Source organism: Scyliorhinus canicula, chromosome 5 (assembly GCF_902713615.1).
Source record: "Scyliorhinus canicula chromosome 5, sScyCan1.1, whole genome shotgun sequence".
Lineage (NCBI taxonomy): Eukaryota > Metazoa > Chordata > Chondrichthyes > Carcharhiniformes > Scyliorhinidae > Scyliorhinus > Scyliorhinus canicula.
In genome coordinates this window covers 105,501,397-105,522,569 of record NC_052150.1, presented here as the reverse complement: position 1 = coordinate 105,522,569, position 21,173 = coordinate 105,501,397, and the positions used below count along the sequence as shown (strand labels likewise).

Below are 21,173 nucleotides of genomic sequence, written 5' to 3'. Positions count from 1 at the left end.
AGACATGGAAGAAAGTGCAAACTCCACACAGACAGTCACCCAGAATTGAACCCGAGTCCCGGGCGCTGTGAGGCAGCAGTGCTAACTACTGTGACACCATGCCGCCCCATGCCACCCAGTTAGATCGGAAACCAATCAGCGCCTGCATAGCATCCCAATTTTGGCCTCTCCCATGATCCAATTGGCTTGTATGGATCCGTACCGTGTGCAACGTGGCCGTCAGATTGTGCCCATGGTCTTTTGAGCCAGGATTCCATTGCGGAATCTGTCTATCCAGTTATAACATAAACTGCGATCATAACAATACTCATTAACATAAAACAGTTTTCAATAATGTCCCACCTTCAGGATAAAGTGAGTGGCACACGAGAATCCCATGACACCTGGTTCACAATTCTTTAACGTTGGCATGCGGCAGTTGGTTTTGGAAATTGGGGGGGAAGGCCAGCAGTTTTCCTTGTGTAGCTCCACGGCACAAGGGAGAGGAGATGAAGGTTCGGGGCAAGGGTGAGTCAGTGGTGAGGGGGATTGTGGAGTGGGATCAGGGGCATGGAGGAGTGAAGTGGGAAGTGTCTGGCATCCTGGGTCTGGTGAGGAGTGTGGGGACCGTCAGTCAAGGTAAGAAAATGAGGTGTCTGAAGGGGAGTGTCTGTATTGTCCAAATGTATGTCCATCTCAGGGTGTTGGCTGACAGAGATTTTATAAGGTTTCCCGTTCATTTACACCATTCAATTATTCCCTCTGACAGTGATTCTGGGCAATGTCCTTTACAATGTCACAGAACAGAAGGCCAACTGAGCTTGAAAGTTCAGTCATGTCCCACAAAGTGACGAGTCCAACACTGGACACTAACAAAAACTTTCAATAAAGAGTGAACAAAGAAATACAACGGAACCAATTCTCCGCCCAATCACCTTTCCCGATTTTGGCGTCGGCTAACGGAGAATGCCACCCAACATTATTTCTTCCACAATCAAGTATATATTCCTTGTAACCATTAATGCTTGCCAAGCATGAGGCATGCCAGTATATTGAGCTCTCTATATAGGCTAGTCTCAACAAATAACAATGGTGCACACATAAAGTGAAACTAATATAATGTGAAATATTTACAAGTGAAAATTAATTTTGAAAAGTACCCATACCATCATTGCACTCTCAAGTCTTATGTTAATGATAGTGTGCTCGGCCGGAGTGCAGAAACTGTTTGTCCAGGAAGTTCTTTTCTACCCTTCTATACCTGCTGCATTTTCAGCTGATGATGGGCTTCACCACGGACAAGCTGTCCCCACCACTCAATCACATTTCTTATCCATTGCATGCAACTGACATCAGGAACGACATGCTAGTGACAAAATCTTGGCCTCCATGTTTAGAAGTAACATCAGAGACTTAGGATTGAAATCTCCAATTTTGCGGCGAAGTGCTGGTGCCAGTGTGGAAACTGTGGCGTTTTACGACGCCAAAATCGACGCCGAACCCACACCGATTCCAGGACCGGTGAGGGGCTAGCAGCGGCGGCGAGTAAAACTCCTGACTCTTGTGCCAAAAATGGCTGGGTCCGTGGCCACGCATGTGCATGGCAATGCTCTGCAGGGGTCGCGCCGTACAACATGGCGCCGACCGCGCTCGGGCCCGACCTAATAGATAGTGCCCCTCTGCCCCCCCCCCCCCCCAGACCAGCGGCACGGCTCCCCGACCCCCGACACACAAGGTTCAGGAAAACTGAGAGCACAAGTAAACCACGCTGTCGGGAACTCGGTCCATCGGGGAACTTCAGATGACGTCCTGAGGCCGTCCCGACGGTGTGCGACGTACTCCCCGATAGTGCCATTTTGGAGGGGTGGAGCATCCGAAAACAGGTATCGCCCACGATTCGGTTGCTGAAAGGGATTCTCCACCCAATCGCCGATTACAATATCGGCATCGGGCAACAGAGAATCCCACCTATAGTGTTGACACCAACGCAGATTCTGTGGGTTTTTATGACAGCAAAACAAGCGCCGCACCTGGACCAATTCCACTACCGTTGAGGGGCTAGCACCAGTGCTGTGTGGAACACAATCGATTCCAATGCAAAACGGTGCTGGATTCGCTGGGTCTGTAATCGACACTCGGGAAACTGACAAGCTGCAGCTTGTTATGGGAGAGGTGTTTTCAGAACCCCAAAATGTATCATGGAGTTCAACCAACCACCACCTTTAAAGGATTGTTGCTTTTGAAGCACACGGCTTGTTCCCCAGGTGTCGTATTACAATTATGGACACGTGGTTTTTAAAACAAAACAATGTTTATTCCATGAACTCAAATTAACCTTTTAAATACAAATTGGATCTCTCAACACCCCTTACTTCAAAGATAATCCTGAAAATAATACAACACTACCCAATCCTGCAAACTGTTCCTTTACACATCCAAAAGACTTAACAAATCCTTCAAACAGAAGCACATTAGATTTATATTCAATACTGAGACCTTTTTACAATTCCAATTTCACCAAAGGATTAAGAGATAGTCCTTCATGCAGAGATCACCAGCAATGCAGCTCACAGCCACACCCAAGCTTTCTTCAAACTGAAACTAAAACTCCCAAAAAGCAGAAGTGAGCACAGCTCCCCCCCGTGACATCACTTCAGTAATATGATCAGTTTCAATTCTTAAAGGTACATTTCTTAAACATCCAATTCTTAAAGGGCACTCTCATATGACAAGCTGCACATACACATTACAATCCCCACACACACTTATCCAGCCAACAAGATGGCACTGGTTGGTTGGGACCAGAGGGTACCCAAGGGGGGGTGCCCAGGGTGGACATCTATACGATCTGTGGCACGAGCTTCAAAGTGGGCTGTTAGCGGTGTGCACAGCTGCATGACTTCCATGCCAGTTGTGGCAATGGTGTTTCATGCCCGTCCACCCAGACCCCACAGCTCACCTCCTGGCCACCCCCTGCTACCTGCCCCGGCTCTGGCAGAAGCCAGCAGCACAACTGTCGGCAAACTATGGCGATGTTAGGCACTTTCTGTGCCGCCTCTCTCTCCCTCAGCAGCCGCCACGCCAGTTTCACAATTTTTAAATACACAAGTGAACCACGCCATCTGGAACTCGGCCCGTCGGAGGTGGAGAATCGTGGAAGCCTCGGATGATACCAGGTCAGGCCCGCTAATGATGTGAAACAATGTCTTCTGTACATGCGTTCCGGAATGCATTGATGCTGCTGTCAAGGTGCTGGAGCATTGCGATTTGGCGTCGAATCGGCGCCTGTTGTGATTTCGGCTTCAGAACCGATTCTCTGCCCAATCACCTTTCCCGATTTTGCCGTCAGCTAACGGAGAATCCCGCCCCAGATACTTTAACAATGCAGTCATTGCCGAAAATTCTGTTCCCTCTATCAGCTGTACAATGATATAAAAATGTATAAATCTACCTATCAGTTCCAGCATTAGAATGAATATGCAAAGTATATAATATGGCAGGAGAAAGCTCAAAAGTAGCTGCCCAGAAGCTTGCCTAAAGTCCGACAATGCCCTTTGCAGAGGAGTTCCAAATGAAGATACAGCAGTTTCAAACTTGCATAAGTTAAACCAAAAGTGTTACGTTAATGATATTTTATTAATATTTTACTCTCGCCTCAAAAAGCAGTCTAATAATAGAAATGGTAAGTGAGCTGGCAGGTATTATGATACCACTGTTCACAGTGCAGCTGGAATTTTAAACCATTGCAGCTTGAGAATTGTCTGGTTCTGCGGCAGTAAGTGCAGTATGCCGACATCCAGAAAGGGATTTGTTGAGTTATTTTCTCCTCACACATTCATAACCAAACGCTGCATTTGTTGAGTTGTTTTCCCCTCACACATTCATAACCAAACGTTAAGAACTCCCAGAGACTTTGGGACGATTTTTCAACTTTATTTCAAAGGGCTTTATCCTCTCTTTTCAGTCTTTCATTCCTTAATGTCTGCACTTTCTGACTCCGCTTAGCATCATTATATGTTTGTTTCTTCTCCTCTTCCCTTTCTCTTCTGATTCCTTCTAAATTTCTTCAATCATTCATGCCTCCAGCACTGTTTTCTTCACTTTAAAGTCTCACTCTTTCAAACTATAGAAAGGCGCAGGACCTCTTTATTGTCTTAGTTTGTCACTTGACACACTCCCTCATTCCATCACTTTTAACGGCAGATGCCGCTTCAAAAACCTTCCTCTCCCATCTAACAATCTTCTCTACAGACCCTCTCTAGCTCAGTAAAACTAATTTCCACAGCGCCTTTTGAGATCTGTAACCCATGCCACAATGAAAAGCAACAAGAGTACAATCAACTTCACATTCTCCAGGTCATGCAGCACCAGACTTGAATATATCCTGCTGTTCCTTCATTCCCTACCTAACACCATTATGAGAGAACCATCAAATGATAACGGCTGCTGTACAGCAAAGAGAAGGCCCACGAAGGGGGCAACAGAAATACAAATTTGTTAACATCACAAAAAGGTGCAGGGGGGAGGGAGTAGGGGTGGAAGTAATTCAATGTTTCTTATTTTTATGGACAGGGGAGGCGCAACTATACTTCTTCATTTTTGGACCGCCTTCTACAAGCAAAGGAGTTTTAATTCTTGAAATAGGCTATGGTGTGTTTCCAAATTTTGTGTTTCTGAAGTCAATTTTTAAAATGACTTGCAGCAAACTCCCTTTAGGGTTGAATCAGAAGTATAGTTCATTCACACATTCAAACCTGGAGAATTTTTGCAACTACATACATAACCATAAGCGCACAAGATGAAGATAGGAAAGAGAAGTTTTTACAATGATGAATAACTTAAAGCACCATAGATATGGATATCAGGTGATGTGATTGCCAGAGTCCAGCAAGTTAGAGTCCAGTGAGGATTTCTTCACAGAGGAGCTATAGTTCAGCCAGCTGAAGCAGGATTTTGCAGGAGCCCTTTAAAGTTGATGGAGATGTAGCAAGATGACGTTGATATCCAGAGATTTGGTCTGCTGAGCAGGAAATGCCAGTAATCTTCCAGAAAACCAGGGTTCAAGGAGGCGTAGAGTTGATGAGATTGCTGGTTCACCTGGAGTCCTGCTTTGATGTTTCCAGACTGCATTTTAAACATCAGACTGAAGTACAAACGTAGAAATACAAGATCAAAAATTCCAAAAAGCCAGGGAGGCACATTGGTTAGCACTGTTGCTTCACAGCGCCAGGGTCCCAGGTTGGGTCACTGTCTGTGCTGAGTCTGCATGTTCTCCCCGTGTCTGTGTGAGTTTCCTACAGGTGCTCCGGTTTCCTCCCACAATCCGGTTTCCTCCCACAACTCCCGAAAGACGCGCTTGTTAGGTGAACTGGACATTCTGACTTCTCCCTCAGTGTACCGGAACAGGCGCCGGAGTGTGGCCGGAGTGGGGCGACTAGGGGCTTTTCGCAGTAACTTCATTGCAGTGTTAATGTAAGCCTAATTGTGACAATAATAAAGATATTATTGATTGATAATAATAATTGATAATTGAGTTTAGGTCATGTGATGTTGCCCATTAATGAATGAGTTGCAGGCTGACAAGCAGCTTCGATGTCTCTGGTCAAAATGGATTCTTCACCTTAGGATATAAATGGTGACTTTTAGCAGCTCTCCTGGTACAATTAGTTTTGAAGATAGATTGGTGGCTGGTCCTTGTTTTCACTGTTTGTAATGTTTTCTCACAATGAGAGGTGTGAGATTCCCCACAGATGAGCGTTGAGCTTTTGTTCTGGAGCTGCTGTTGGAAGTTTCCATAGACTGCAGCCAACGTGTGAATTATGTGACCTGTAACAGCCATCGTTTGGTTCAGCAAGGTCCACATTTTAAAGAAGCAAAAAGATAAGATTTGATTTAAAGGTTAATGATCTATTTCATATCTCAGGGACATATCAATGAGTTTCACTTTCACAATCGGGCAATAATTTTGACTTTGGACAAGAGTAGAAAACAGGCGATATTGAATCGACATCCCCTTGTATGTCTTTCCCAATTGTAAATTGTAATTTGCAAATGTAAAATGGATTTTGAATTCACGATCACCAATTTTAAACTATTGCTTACAGTTAAAACTAACCCCCATGAATCAGGAATGTTACAGAGTGGCCAAACTATCTCAAACTCTCCAGTGACTGTGACATGTCACTGGTAGTATTGCCTATGTTGGAAAGATACTGGTTTGACAGCTTTCTGAATCACTGCCTGTCTCTATGTGAGAGCAGGGCCATCAGACATTCCCACAGCCAAATTAGTTGACAGGGAGGCTGGGTTTTAAGGCATAAACTGGGTGAGATAAATATCTCTTGTCAGAACTCCAATTATTGGAGCTGGAATTCCTCTTTCTTTCACTTATTCCATGTCTTAAATCAAAAACTCAGAAAATGGAAATTCTAGAAGGCGGAAGTGTCACAAGAACATATGCCAGAATTTTTAAAAAAGAGACATTGTTTAAAATTGTTAACAGTTTTTGAGAAACTTTTCCGTTTTGCTGGCAGCAGTGCAAGCAATGTCTACTAATGGCGCTGTCCTGTTAAATATTTTTTCACAGAATAAAATCTCTAAATATATGAAATTACCAAAAGATTTGATGAGATCTGAAAATAATGGGAATGACCTTGTCTGAGGATCCCAAGTATGAGTCATGAATGTGTTGTACATTCATTGAAAATGAAGCTCATCACCCCTAATGTACAGGCCTAGTTCTCATTTTCCATGGTCGGTGAAGAGGATGATTTATAAATTAATCATCATTGATTAAAATGCATGAAATATCAGCCTAGAAGGTTACAATCAAATATTTATTGTGTATAAATGTGAAGTGAATATTAAATTACTGAACCATTCGGAAGATTTAAGGATTTGACAGATTATTGTAATAATGCCATTCACAATGCTCATGAATTTCATTGTTCTGCACTGTTGTAATTGTAGTTTTCCATCTGGCTTACGTATTAATTCTATTAAAAAAAACTGAAGAAGCACACTGGTTTAGTGAGCACAGTGCATGCAAAAATCAAAGCATGCTTCGAATACCTTTCGTCTCAAGCCAAAACAGTTCTTGGCATGAAAAATTCCTACTTTTGTCAGTCATTATTGCTTATATAAGACTGTTTATGAAAAACAACAAAAATACCACCTATAAATAACTTTGCTGTTTGTTGGGCCAAGGCCTTATCTAACACGTGATGGAACAGGCAACTCACTAAACTGCATAATTTGCAACCTCATTCGGCTTCTGGTTCAAACTGTGACTAAGTGGCTTATATTCATCAAATCCAATCACCAGTTCAGATTTAGTAGTTTAGCAACTGCTCTGAGCTACCTCCTCCTAAACTTAGAAAAGTAACAGTTCAATTTGCGCCAACAAAGCACGGTAGCATAGTGGTTAGCACAGTTGCTTCACATCTCCAAGGTCCCAGGTTTGATTCCTGGCTTGGGTCACTGTCTGTGCGGAGTCTGCACGTTCTCCCCATGTCTGAGTGGGTTTCCTCCGGCTGCTCTGGTTTCTTCCCACAGTCCAAAGATGTGCAGGTTAGGTGAACTGACGATCATAAATTGCTAGTGTCCAAAAAAGGCTAGGTGGGGATAGGGTGGAGGCTTGGGCTTAAGTGGGGTGCTGTTTCCAAGAGCCGGTTCAGACTTGATGGTTCTATGAACACTTACGTTGCTTTTTCCTCAATGTTTATATGATACAGCATAGCTCTGCTGTCTTCTGAATGTCCCAAGGTAAATGGCACTGCAGAAAATTAATTTTCATTTATGTTTTTATGTTCTAAGATGTAAATTACAGAGATGATTCTGAAGCTAAGATTTGCAGTAATGTTGGTTCCATAGTACTCCTTCTTTAACCAATTAGGTGATAGGGCATCATTAAAGCTATTCCTTTATTCATGTACCATGCAAGCAATGTCAAAGTTCAAAAGCAAAATACTGTGGATTCTGGAAAATTAAAATAAAGTAAAAGCAGAAACACTGGGAATACTGGTTATAATGAAAGTCCTTCGACATTGGGCTGATTTTTGCCACAGCTATGTGGGAATCAGGAGCTGGTCTACTTTTGAATTAGAAACGCACCTACTCAGTGAAATCAGTTAAGATTAAGATTTACCCTTATTTGATATGGAGATGTGTTTTCTGTTCAATTAGAGCTAGTGTCGACAGTAATGGAGGTGGGTCAGATGAAGTGTGTGACTCATTTCCGACTTTATTTGGGTGGGTAAGGCCCTGAGGATTCGGAGTGGGTTCCTTCGGAGGGAGAGACAGGCAGGGGGTCTAATGCTGCCAAACTTGCTGTTTTATTACTGGGTGGCCAACGCAGAGAAGGTGCTGGGGTGATGTGAGGGTCTGGGGTTCTCTGGTTCAGATAGAGTCTGAGTCAGGTTGAGGGACAAGCTTGGGGGAATTGGCAATGGCACCAGGGGCAATGTTCTTGTCGAACCCAGTGGTAGTGTCCATGTTAAAAATATGGAGACAACTCAGTCAGCATTTTAAGCTGCGAGTAACCTCAAGGCTGACTCCCATTTGTGTGAACCACCTGTTTGAGTCGGCACGGTTAGATGCCACATTTGGTGCTGGGACAAAGAAAGGGTTGGAGAGGGTGAGCGATTTATTCCTGGAGGGGCGGTTTGCCAGCCTGGAGCATTTGGAGGAGAAATTTGGGCTGTCAGGCTTGGACATGTTTAGGTACCACCTTGTAGGGAGCTTTATTAAGAGGTTGGTCTCGAATTTCACGGTGGTGCCGCCATCATCCTTATTGGAGCTGATTCTCTCCTGTTCGGGGTCAGAGGAGGGCAGTACATCCTGCATGCATGAGCTGAGTTCGGTGGAAGGGGTAAAGGCTGAATGGGTGAAGGAATTTGGGCCATTACTAGAGGAAGAGATATGGAATGAGGCTCTGCAGAGGGTGAACGCCATGTCGTCATGTGCGCGACTGAACCTGACCAGATAAAGGTCGTGTTTCGAGCACACATCAGGCTAGGATGAGACGATTTTTTGAGGGTATAGAGGATAGATGCGAACGCTATTCGAGCGGACCCGCACACCACACACACATATTCTGGCCCAGTTCCGAGCTGGTGGGTTTTTGCAGGTCCCTTTTTAACACCATATTGGCGATCCTAAATATTGAGTTGGAGCCCTGTCCTTTCGTGTTTTGGATGTGCAAGAGCTGCGGACGGGCGTGGGGGCTGATGTCCTTGCCGCTGCCTTGCTTGCGGCGCGGAGGCGGATCCTGTTGGGCTGGAGGCTAGCAACACCGCCGAGTGCTTCAGCGTGGCTAAGGGATGTAATGGAGTTTTTGCACTTCGAGAAGGTCAAATATACCGTGAGGGAGTCGATTAAATGGTTCTACCAGAAGTGGCACAATTTATGTTATATTTCAGAGAATTGGTCACTGTTAGCTCTTAGAGGGAAGTGGGGGGGGGGGGGGGTGGTTTGCAGAGATATAAATAGTGGGGGGGAGTGAGTAGGGAGGTTCTTGTTTCTTGGATTGAACGGCCATCTTGGGGCGTTTTTAGGGTTTGCACCTGGTTTAAGGGTTAGTATTTGTATTATTTTGTATAAAATGCTAAAACTTTAAGAAAAGCATTTAAAAAAAAACAGAGAGTCAACCTCACTGCTTCAAGTCTGGAGTCACATATTGGCCAGAACAGGTAAGGGTGGCTGATTTCCTTCCCTAAAGAACATTACTGAACCAGATGTTTTTTTTAATGACAATTGGCAATGGTTTCCTGGTCCCCATTAATAAGACTAGCTTTACAATTCCAGATTATTACTTGAAATTCAATTTCACCAGCTGCAGTGGTGGGATATCCCCAAAACATTAGACAGGGCCTCTGGATTACTAGTCCAGTGATATGATCACAATGCCCCCATCTCTCATCTGGGCCTAATGGGCAGCAGTGCCACAAGAAGTTTAATTACCTCATACAGACAATCAATGTCAGTGAATGCATCTTTAAAGGACCTCATATCCACCACATGACCCACCTGTCACTCTGCTCAATGCACCGGACCCTCATCACTGACACATCGCTGTTCCCTAGCATTCAGGACTCATGCCTGTCATCAAGGTTCTCCATTTCACTGTCACAAACATTCCATTGATACGAACCTAATATCAGCTCTCACTGCTTCCAAATAACTTTAACTGTTAAATTTAGAGTAGCCAGTTATTTTTTTTCCCAATTAAGGGACAGTTTAGTGTGGCCAATCCACCTAACCTGCACATCTTTGGGTTATGGGGGTGAAACCCACGCAGAGACGGGGAGAATGTGCAAACTCCACACAGACAGTGACCAGGATCGAACCAGGGCCCTCAGTGCCATGAGGCAGCAGTGTTAACTACTGCACCACCGTGCTGTCCCGAACATTGATAAATTTAGCACGGGGCAATCTGTACCCAAACAGCATGTGTATTTGAGCTATTGTCATGAAACAATTGTTACAGATGTTGGTCTAACTCAAAGGAAACTTTTAAACTTGAGGCTGACTATAGTAGACCTGAACTTGCTTCCCAATGGCTCCAGCCATCTAGGAACCCTTGGACAACAAAGTCAGATCATTTGTTTAATTGATTTGAGCTCCCCCCTCAGCTACCACGGCTTCAATTTCACACAATCACAGAATTTCCAATACCGAAGGCAGCCATTTGGCCTACTGAGTCTGCACCGGCCCTTGGAAAGAGCACCCTAAGCCCGGACCTCCACCCTATCCCCACACTTCCACCCTATCCCCATAACCCCACCTTACCTTACCTTGTTTTGGACACTAAGGGCAATTTAGCAGAGCCAATCTACCTACCCCTGCACATCTTTGGACTATGGGAGGAAACCGGAGCACCCGGAGGAACCCCACACAGGTATGGGGAGAACGTGCAGACTCTGCATAGACAGTGACCCAAGCCGGGAATCGAACCTGGTATTCTGGCGTTGTGAAGCCATTGTGCTAACCACTATCCTACCGTGCTGCCCCCAGTCAATGTTTCTACATTTCCCTACCTTGGCCCTAGTCATTGACCAGGATTCTCCGTTTGGGACACAAAGGGTGCGATCAAACAAAATAAAATCAGGGTCTGTTCTGGGGAGGTTAGCGAGGCCATACTGGACGCTGCTATCTAACGGCACTCAGCTTTTTTTTTGGCACCTGGCAGGGAACGCCCCCAGAGGCCGCATTTAGCCGCATATCCTACACCGAGGAGCTGCTTGGTGTAGGAAGAGATTGGGTTGCCATTTTAAAATGGTGCCACGCTCTCTCGACCCCCAATGCCTCAACTCACCTATGGGCACCTCACATGGGCAGAGAACCCCCGGGCCCAATCCTCAGAGCGGACAAAATGCCAGCCTGGCACTTTGACACTTCCAGCCTGGCAGTGCCACCTGGGCATCCTGGCAGTGCCAGGATGGCACCCGGGTGGCATTGCCAGGGTGTCAGACTGGCAGTACCAGGGTATCCAAGTGGTACCGGCAATGCCAAGATGCCACCCTTCCCAGAGGCCCACCATCCGGGGGACCCGATCGCCTGAGAGACAGTGTGCCCGGTCCCCATTTGTGGGGACCAGTACTAATTGTCGCTTGGTTGGGGTCTCCTTGGCAATGCCAACTGATTCTGGGTGGTTGCTTGATCTGGCGTCAGCAGGGCTGTGGGTTTTTAAACTCAGTTAACCGCGTGAAACTGGATCCCGTCCATTGTGGGCGGGATCCAGACCGTGACATCTTGCGAGGTCTTGTTTGATCTCACGAGGCGCAACGATTGTCAGGAATCTCAGGGGAGGCCTCTCCCGGGATCTATCGGCCACGACCAGTTCCGATTCTGGCGGGACGCGGACAGTAAATCACGCTTCCAGTGTTCCTGTTGGGACTGAATAGCGTGCGATTCGCATTTCCTTTGGGGTGCTATTTGTTCCACAATTTAGGACATGCAAAGGGGCCAGCACTTTGCCAGCGCGAATTGAAAGCAATTCTTGGCCCAGCGAACGGTGTAACCACTGGGCCGCAATTAGCGCTAAAGAGCCTGACAGCTGGAGCTGTTTTTAAGCGCTCCACTTACCACACACTTATTGCAGCCATGAAGGCGGCTCAGAGTAATTTTGCTCCCTAATTTTGGAGGTCTGTAGTGGACTCACTGCTCAATGGTATTCAGGAGGGCAGGGACACCCTCTACCAGGGTGGGCCGTAGACTCAAGCCCACCCTTCTGAGCAGTACCTGGGAGGAGGTGGAAGAGGCAGTAAGTACCAGCCTCCCCGGACAGGCGCCGGAATGTGGCGACTAGGGGCTTTTCACAGTAACTTCATTGAAGCCTACTCGTGACAATAAGCGATTTTCATTTCATTTTTCATTTCAAGTGCTGCCAACCTCACCAGGAGGAGACAGCTTTTTTATCCTGAGGGGTGGCGGTCACTGGCGAGGTCTCTGCCCTGAGAGGTGCAGAGAACCAAGGAGGGATCCAAAGGCCACGTTGCAGGTGTCATTTATTTGGGATGAGTTCTGCCAATGCCCTGCTTCTCTGTAGTGGGGCAGCGCTTCTGAGGAGTGCTAACTACTGGTGGGCTACAGATTGAGTTGGTCACACCCATCCCTTTGCTGATACAGCTGGGGTATGAATGTTTCCAGAGGGGTGACCTAGGTGGGCTCCCATTCACAAGACACAGTTAGCAGTCAGCAGTGTGAGCAGCCAAGAGCCTGCAAGTAGCATCAAAGGGGTGCATTTAAATAACATACTGCAGCAATGGCAGTCTGAGCCAGGCCACCCCAATTCTGAGGGGGACACCCCGTGTGCAGGTACTTGGCACCAAGTCATTCCCCACAACTGCCCCCAGCCCAGGCAGACACCTCTAGCAAGCCCGGCAATTAGTGATGTTTTTGAGAGGTTTGTTAGCCTCCAGCTCCCCCTCAAAGCCAAGGTGCCCAGACGCCGCTTGTAAATACTTGCACCAATTCATGCCCACAAGACCTCCATCTAACAGGGGCGGAGCATCGCGGAGGGGTGGAGGATGAAGTGTTCAACCCACTAATAATATTTAAATTATTACAAATGATGGTTTTGCATGGACCTGCCAGCGAGCTAACCTCAATAACCTTGCCAGCAAGGGACAGGAGTGGCGACGGAATCGGCGACGGTCGCAAATCACGATTTTTCTATTGCGCACTATTTTCCACCCAATCGCGATTCTCGCTGCCACTGTCATGAAGAGGAGAATTCAGCCCATTATGTTCATTACAAATGGAAGTATGCCATTCACAAGAAAACTAATCACATTTCTACAGTTTAAGACTATCTTGCCTCCTCGTTGGTCTTGTTGTGATTTTTCCATTGCGCGTTGTTCTCCTCCCTTGAGGGCTCGGTGCCCTTAAGAAGCACTCACCTCTGGAACCGCAGTGGGTACTCTGTTAGCTCCATACGTTGACCCTTATAGCTGCAGCACTATTAGATTTTGGATTTTTCTTCTCCTCCCATAGGCACTCTGCCAATGAATGCTATTAATAGTACCAAGAGTCCAACATGAGGTCACAATGAGGAAAATTGGACTTACATCCGGAGGAGTTACAATGTCATACAGAACTGCAGTTCTGATGCAATATCCTGGAGAAATTCCATTGCACCTTTTCCATTGCTGTTATACTCTTTCCACAGTGAGGTATCAAAAACCTTTAATACTGTATTCAGCTTATATTTATCAACAGTCATGCAACTTTAATGAAAAACACGATTACAAGTATTTTACAAATTTTGCTACAAATACATTCCAACTTTTTTTCTAATACTGTGCTCAGTTATATGAAAACAATCACTTACTTCAGTCACGAGTTTGAAAGGGCCAGTATAGCAACTCAGCCCAAGAAAAAGGAAAACAAAGCATCGGATGGTTTCTAAAACATCTACGCTTGATCTGTTAACATTGGAGTAAATACAATGGTTGATTAGTCAACATCCTCAAACCTAAACATTAAAAATAAACAGAAAAATGCAGTTCTACTCATATTGGAGGAAAATGAATGTGTAAAAATGATCCAACATCAAAAATAAGAAGCAAAGCATGTGAAACTGAGGAAAACAATGGTCGATGGATGCAATGGGGGCAACTTCTAAAGACAGATCTAAGTTATTACCAAGCGGTTAAAAAAAATAATACAAATCAGAACTGAAAGGTCAAGTGATCTGAGCTGATTTTTGTTATTCACACTGCAAGAAGAAAACTCAGCCAACAAAGGACTTCAGTTACAGTGTCCGTCCATTTGAAAGGGATGGAAAATTAATGAAGCACATCACAATAAAACATTATAGCTTCAGAAAGCTTATGGGTCATCTCAAATGGCATCTCAAACCATTAGCTACCTTTCAACAGGTTTAATGGGAAGGGAGTTGAGAACTGACAGATAAAAAGAAAAAGAGAACGCATGTGCAGGGTTAAATCTGCAGAAAAGAGAGGACAGTATAATGACACACTTTATGGTTGCAGAAATCAAAGAGGTGATTGCAAGATCACCCTATGTCACTGCATGGAGTCATCCCCTTGGGTCAGCACTCCCATCAGGAGCTGCAGCTACGTTTCACATTGCAACTGACTAGTACTATCCCTGAAAATGCCAGCCCGAGAGGCTGCATCTTAGCTGCAGTCATCCTTATGGTCCTTGCAGGAGATGACCCAGTTCAGCATTTACCTTTTTTTGTTGAACTAGATCCTGAGAAGACAGGTTGATGTACCATATCTCATTGGAACGGCTTGGTGGCATTTTGGCAACTAGAGAACATCAGGCAATACTGGCTCTCGACCATCCTGGCTGCTTTCTTTCATGCAGTGTTGCATGACATATGACATGCTGAAATTAAGTGTTTCTGAAGCCAATATGAATTAATGTATACCATTAGGAAGAAGAGCCTTCACTTGCAATGTCAAATGTGTGCTGTTTTCACAACTGTTTGTAGATGGATTATATATTAGTTACAGGGCAAGGAACAATTTTTGGACATCTGGCTCTTTTCTCTCTCTTTTTTGGGTGTTAGCCTCAGCTCAATGTTACCGGCTTTTAGTCAGATGCAGGCACACTCCAGAGACTTGAACAGATAACATAGGCTGATTCCTCAATGCAATATTTGAATGAAGTTCCCATCTACCTTTCATCTATATAAAGGCTGTAAACTCAACCCCAGGTCCAAATCAAGAATGTGTGTCGGGCTGAAATGGATGGAAATTAACAAGAACAGATTTCCACCAAATTTCATGCAAACTACATCCCCTCTGCACCTGATGAAATTCAATTTCAATGTAGTGAAAATGAGGAATGAAGTGATTAACAGAAAGACAGTGATGAAATAAGAAAATAGAGGGAAAAAGGAGAACCAATTATTTTGGTAACATTAAAAATAATTCTTGCCTGTTCTCCATCATCAGTCCAATAGAAGTCAGCGTCAGCATGACATACCCAATTCCTACGAGGATTGTGGTTTCTGATAGAGCCTGTTTAACCAAGCAAAAAACAGATTATTCTGCAAAGCAAATGTTACTTTGAACAACTGAGGGTGAGATCATTGGGCCAAGGGATTAAAACATTTAGAAACAAGGTTGCTCCAAAAGGCAATTTGGCACCCGACTTGGAAATATATCGTTGCTTCATTGTCACGAAATCAAAATCCTGGAACTCCCTCCTTAACAGGATATACCTACACCACATGGACTTCAGAAGCTTAAGAAGGCAACTCGCCACCATCTTCTCAAGGGTAATTAGGGATGGGCAATAAATGCCTGCCTAGCCAGCGACGTCCACATCGTTTGAATGAAAGGAAAATGATGTAGGGTGCATTTCCAGGCCACAAAAGCACGGTGTCCATTTAGAACATTTAAGCTAAATTATAACATATTATTTCATTTGACAATCCTATCTATTTTATGCAAAAGAATGCAACAGTTTGATTTCCCGTTATTTTCGATGGGAAGGGCGAACTATTTCAATCCAAATAAAATTTTCATTATGCTTCAAGATACTGAATGTTGCATAACGAGCCAGCAAGAGCTGAGCTGAATATTCTGATGTGGCAGAGGAGGAGCAGGAGCCTGCATGCAAAAGGGATGGAAACTAAAGGACTTACTTAATGTTGCATGTTTTCATAGCCTCAGAAAATTCCAAAACAATCTGCAACCAATCAATTACTCCGATTTCATTGAGACAAATGCAACTCTAAATTGTGCAGAGTAATGTCCCACATAAACAAATGAGAGGAATGATTATTATCTGATTATTGCTGAAAAGAGAGCTACGTTGCTGAAGCTTTTCATATTGCACTTATCAAGACACATGCAAGAATGTCAAATTTCAAAAGATCACAACAATTTGTATGACAGGAGAAAAGGATGGGTTGGCAAGTTGACACAGATTGGCTGAAGGATTGGCATGAAGGAAGTAACTGGGAACTGTGGACTCCCCAAGCTCCCAGCTCATTCAAAAAAGGTGCAAAGCTTGAATGTGTTCATTTTGTTGCTGGTGCAACGCCAGTTACATAGGGTGCACTTGGTTGATTGAATCAAATATCCTTTAATTGTTGTAATAGGCTGTAATAGGTAGAGTACATTCTGTACTCAAACACCCAACACTTGTAAAATCCCCCTAAAATGTCTGTTGGATGTAATTCCACGAATGATCAATTTCTGAACAATCTTGTGCTAGTGGCTACACTGACAATCAATCTAAGATCATCCGCTGAGCTCGTAATGTGGCCCTGACTGAGAAAGAGTAGTGGTTTTAATGGGGTCTAAATCATTGAAGGGAGAGGTGAGGGGAGAGTTGAGCAGATGAACAGCTGCAGAAACGTTGTGGATGTCAGAGGGAAAAAGACTAGATGGTTGGGAGTTTGAATCTGAAGTTGCAATTGAATTCGGAGAGTTTCTTTCAGGGGTGTACGGAGGGAAGGGGAACTGGGTGGAGAGTGATAAAGGGAAATTATCAGAAATGACCGTATCTATGACTGATACAGTGGAGGCAGTAAGGCGGCGTGAGATGTCAAGACCCAGGAATATGTGGAGTTTAGATGAAGGATGAGTTTAAGGAAAAAAGGAGGGCATTTTGGGGAGAGGCAGCATTACAAATTTAGTCAGCCAGGCGGTTTTAAGGAATTGATGGTGTCAATTTTCCTGGACCCACCCTGCGGTTTGAGAGCTGCAACATACCAAAAAACACCTTTTGTGGACAACACTTAGCTGCTTTGATGTGGTCAGGAGAGCTCAGTTATAGCAAGAGTGCTTATAGACTTTGTGGTTAGCATCAAAGCAGGGCATTTGAAATGCATTCAACTGTGAAGGCAAAGATAGATAAACAACCACCTAGCAGCTGAGTCTGAACCATTAAGCTGTCAATCACAGACGAGTGGAAAGTATTGCTCTGTGAAATTGAATGGATGCTTAGTATTTCAATGTATTTGAAGCCTTTTCAAGTGTTGTGGGCTTTCAAGAAAGTCTCTTGCATGTCAGCTCACCATCTGTCAGGCAGTGCAGTTTAGGGTGAGGAGGCCACTTCAGTGTTAAAAAAGTCAGACCTGGAGGCTGTTGAGCAGAGGGTTGCCCGAGATCACCAAGCTGAGGGTGATCTTCAGGTTGCCTTGGCCTCATAGAATATCTACAGTGCCAGGAAGGGGCAGTTCAGACATGGGCCCCTCATCCCAGGGGAGGGGTCAGGAGTAAATCCTCCACCCAAAGTTCAAGCCCAGTTAATCCTCAAGATCCTTTGAAGACAACTCCTCTGCAGCCTGGCAGTGGCAGAGGTGCACATTAGCTATGGAATGATCCCCACTTCGGGTCCACCACTCCAGGCTAGGGTGTCACTGCCAGCGTGTAGATGCCATGGTGCCAGGGGCAAGTGCACCATTGGCAATGCCAGGGGGCAAACGGGGGTTTTGCCACCCTCATGTATGTGTGGTTTGGTGTGGGGAGGCGGGGATAACCTGTTATTCCCATGATTGTGTGTGTGGGGGGGAGGGGGGGAGAATCCCTTCCTTGATGAGGGGTTAGGGATGTCCTCCTCATCAATGGAGGGGGGGGGGGGATATCAAGATTTGCATCATGCAGGGGAGGGGGTCGGCTGCTGGATGCTGGGATCAGCCCATCTGCTCAAAATGACAGCTTAATACCAGCATTTGGATGGAAATCGGCCTGCTCTCCACCGTGCATAGATTTGCACAGCCAAAGGTCGTGACTCACAATTGAGCACCGCTGCTAGTGCCAGCGGAGACCAGTTCTTCACTGGCAGAAGCATTTTAAACTGCGGAATGGAGAATTCCGGCCATTGCTTTGCTTCAAGCTGACCCTAATCATGAATTTATCCAAAGTTTTGCGTTCCTTAAAGAGAAGAAAACACAGTGTTACATTAAAGCACAAATACTTACCGACTTATGGGCAAATATATGCATGTAAACACCCAGAATGAAGATAAAATGCAGCACTACGTAGAATTGAAGCCAAACAGGGATTTGGGGATTATGTGGAATCTCCTTTCCACTAATCTGAAAAAAAGAAACAATTTTAATTGATAAACTTCTATGTATACTGTAATTACAGATGTCACTTCCTCGCCACTTCACTTCATGTGACATTCATAATTGATTGTTTACATTAAATACAGCAAAGTCTAAGGGCGGAATTTATGGCTCCATTCGACAGCAGGATAGTCCAGTCCCACCGAAAGTCAATGGAACTTTGGCTGCCTTTCTGCATCCCCTGCAGCGAGTCCCACTACGACAGGGACAGAAAATCCCGACCTAAATTACAACAATATCTCAGCTGTGGTGCTGGATATCGGAATTGGATAGTTTGAGATTGGATAGTGATGGAAGGTTTAAATTTCTCTCTCCACAGATGCTGTTTGAGCTGCTGACTATTTCAATTTTTTCAAATTTCAGTCTCCCAGCATCCACAGTATTTTGCTTCTGTACCATAACTAACCCACTGTTTCAGTACAGATAGGGACTGCCCGTTGTAACACATTTCCAAAATTGGCTCCATTCACAAAAAGAAAGCCAAATCGACCCAAAGCAAATATGGTCCCATCAGCCTCTTCCCAATCATTAGCAGTGATGAAATGATCCATCAAGGGGCAGCCATTCACCAAAATCACTTTCGCTCACGTGAGTTCCTCAGGACAGTGTTCTCAGACCCTATCTGCTGCATCATTCTTTCCATCATAATGTCAGCAGTGATACTGTTCATTGAAGGTTCCAAAATTCAGTTCCATTTACAACTCCTCCAAAAATGAAGTAAACTGTCACAGTTATAGACAACAGCCAGGGTTGGGTTGATAGCTGGCAGGATACATTAAGCAAGTGCAAGAAAAGAATATTTCCTAGTTATCTCCAACTCGAAAAGTCGAACCACTTTCTTCAATCTCATGGACTTAGTCTTCACTCAGTCTTCCAGCATCAACATCCTGGCGTCACTACTAACCAGAGGTTTACTTGGACCTTCTCATATCCACACCATAGCTACGTGATCAGGGGGGAGGATATGTGCTCTGTGACATTTAGCTCATCTCTTCGCTCCTCAAAGCTTTTCCACCATTTACAAAACTCAAATTTAAGTACGATGGAATACTTATCACCTTCCAGTTCAGCTGCAGGAACATTCAGGAAACTCATCAATATCCAAGAAGAGTAATCTGTTTAATCTCACTGGATTCAATGTGTAGCATCTGAACAAAGTTGCTTCAAGAGCACCTCCCTTCACAATAACCATCACCACCTCCAATTTACACACACTTTAGACTTTTACCAATATTGTTGATATTTCACTGCCAGACATCATTATTGGAGCATCTGGACCACATGGTAGTTAGAAAGCCCCATCACTCCCTCAAGACAATGAAGGGTGCACAATAGAAACAGCCTTTCCAGCTTTGCCCGCATTTTAAGATTTTTCTTTCCAGAGGTAAAAATCCAGCAACGATCACCACTTGCACTCATTTCAATTAAGCATTTTCTTCACTACATGAGTTTTAGTCAAAGATGTTGGCTGCAACGCCCTCATCACTCCCAATTCAGTGAGTCTACAAGGCCATTAAATCTCAAGAGAGGCCTCTTGCAAGATTTGCAATCCTTGGAATGCCTCGCTTGATCCAACAAGATTTGGTGCCCGGGTGGCAGGGCCATTGCCAGGATGCCATGCTGGCAGTGCCAAAGTGCCAGGTTGCCCGTGCCAGAGATCGGACCGGGGCGTGCCCTGTCCTTAAGAGTTGGGGTGAAGAAGGGCTTGAGAACCCCTTAACAGGTAAGTTGGGACATAGGAGGGGGGTCTAGAGGCTAGAGTGGGAAGTTCGATGGGAGTGGAGAGATCGGGGCGGCATTTAAAAATGCACTGATGAGCTCAGCTCGGGTAAGTGCAGCCTCAGCAGGATGTTCTTCACTGAGGACAGAAAAATAGAGTCCCTTCTGATAACGGGGTCATTCTCGAAGCTGCAGGCACCGAGAAACACCCCGTTAAATACGCCTGAAATGGGACTCTGTTTTTTCCCCATTAAATCATGCCTGCTGTGTTTCAATATGCTTCTAGTTAAACAATACATAAAGTAACATACACTTATGAAAACACTGTGGACTACTTGAATAGCACTCCAGGCGGTATTCTTCCCTCCCCCCCGCCGGGTGGGAGAATCGCCAGGGCGCCGCGCGAACCATGCCACTCCGTCCTGACACCCGCACGTGATTCTCTCACCCCCCCGAAACCAGCGCCCCGCAAATCGCGTTGGGCCGCTCGGAGAATCGTCGCAAATGGCGAGCGGCGATTCTCCAGCCCGGATGGGCTGAGCGGCCGCACATAAACGGCCGAGTCCCGCCGGCGCCGTCCACGCCTGGTCACTGGTCGTAAAAACATTCCGGTTTTTACTCCGGCGTCGGCACTTAGACTCCCGTTGAGAGAATCCCGCCCCTTATTTTTATCTTCCATCTTTGTATATTGTCAGTGTGGAGGAGTGAGGGAGAAAAAAACCTACAAATAAACTTTTTATAAACGAAGCCTCAGGATATTTGTACCTTGTCCATACAATTCTGCCCTGGGTCTTCTCATGCATGGTTTTCTGCAAAAACATATTAGACCAACAACCACTGTCTGCTGTATTTTCCAGTAATCTTTCACTCCAGTGTTTTCTTCGCTTCCTTATGGACGTCCTGTCTTATGAAATTT

The 21,173-nt window shown here is 45.1% G+C and overlaps 1 protein-coding gene across 3 annotated transcripts in view; it reads right to left on the bottom strand.

Annotated features, from left to right (window-relative positions):
* agmo (alkylglycerol monooxygenase) overlaps nt 1-21,173 on the bottom strand; it is a 496,116-nt gene that overhangs the window by 157,954 nt on the left and 316,989 nt on the right. For all 3 annotated transcript variants that reach the window (XM_038797483.1, XM_038797482.1, XM_038797481.1), the window contains exons 10-12: nt 18,389-18,505; nt 15,391-15,473; nt 13,811-13,904 (exon numbers count right to left, since the gene is read on the bottom strand). In XM_038797483.1, coding sequence (XP_038653411.1) covers nt 13,811-13,904; nt 15,391-15,473; nt 18,389-18,505 — 294 coding nt within the window. The remainder of the gene's footprint in view (nt 1-13,810; nt 13,905-15,390; nt 15,474-18,388; nt 18,506-21,173) is intronic.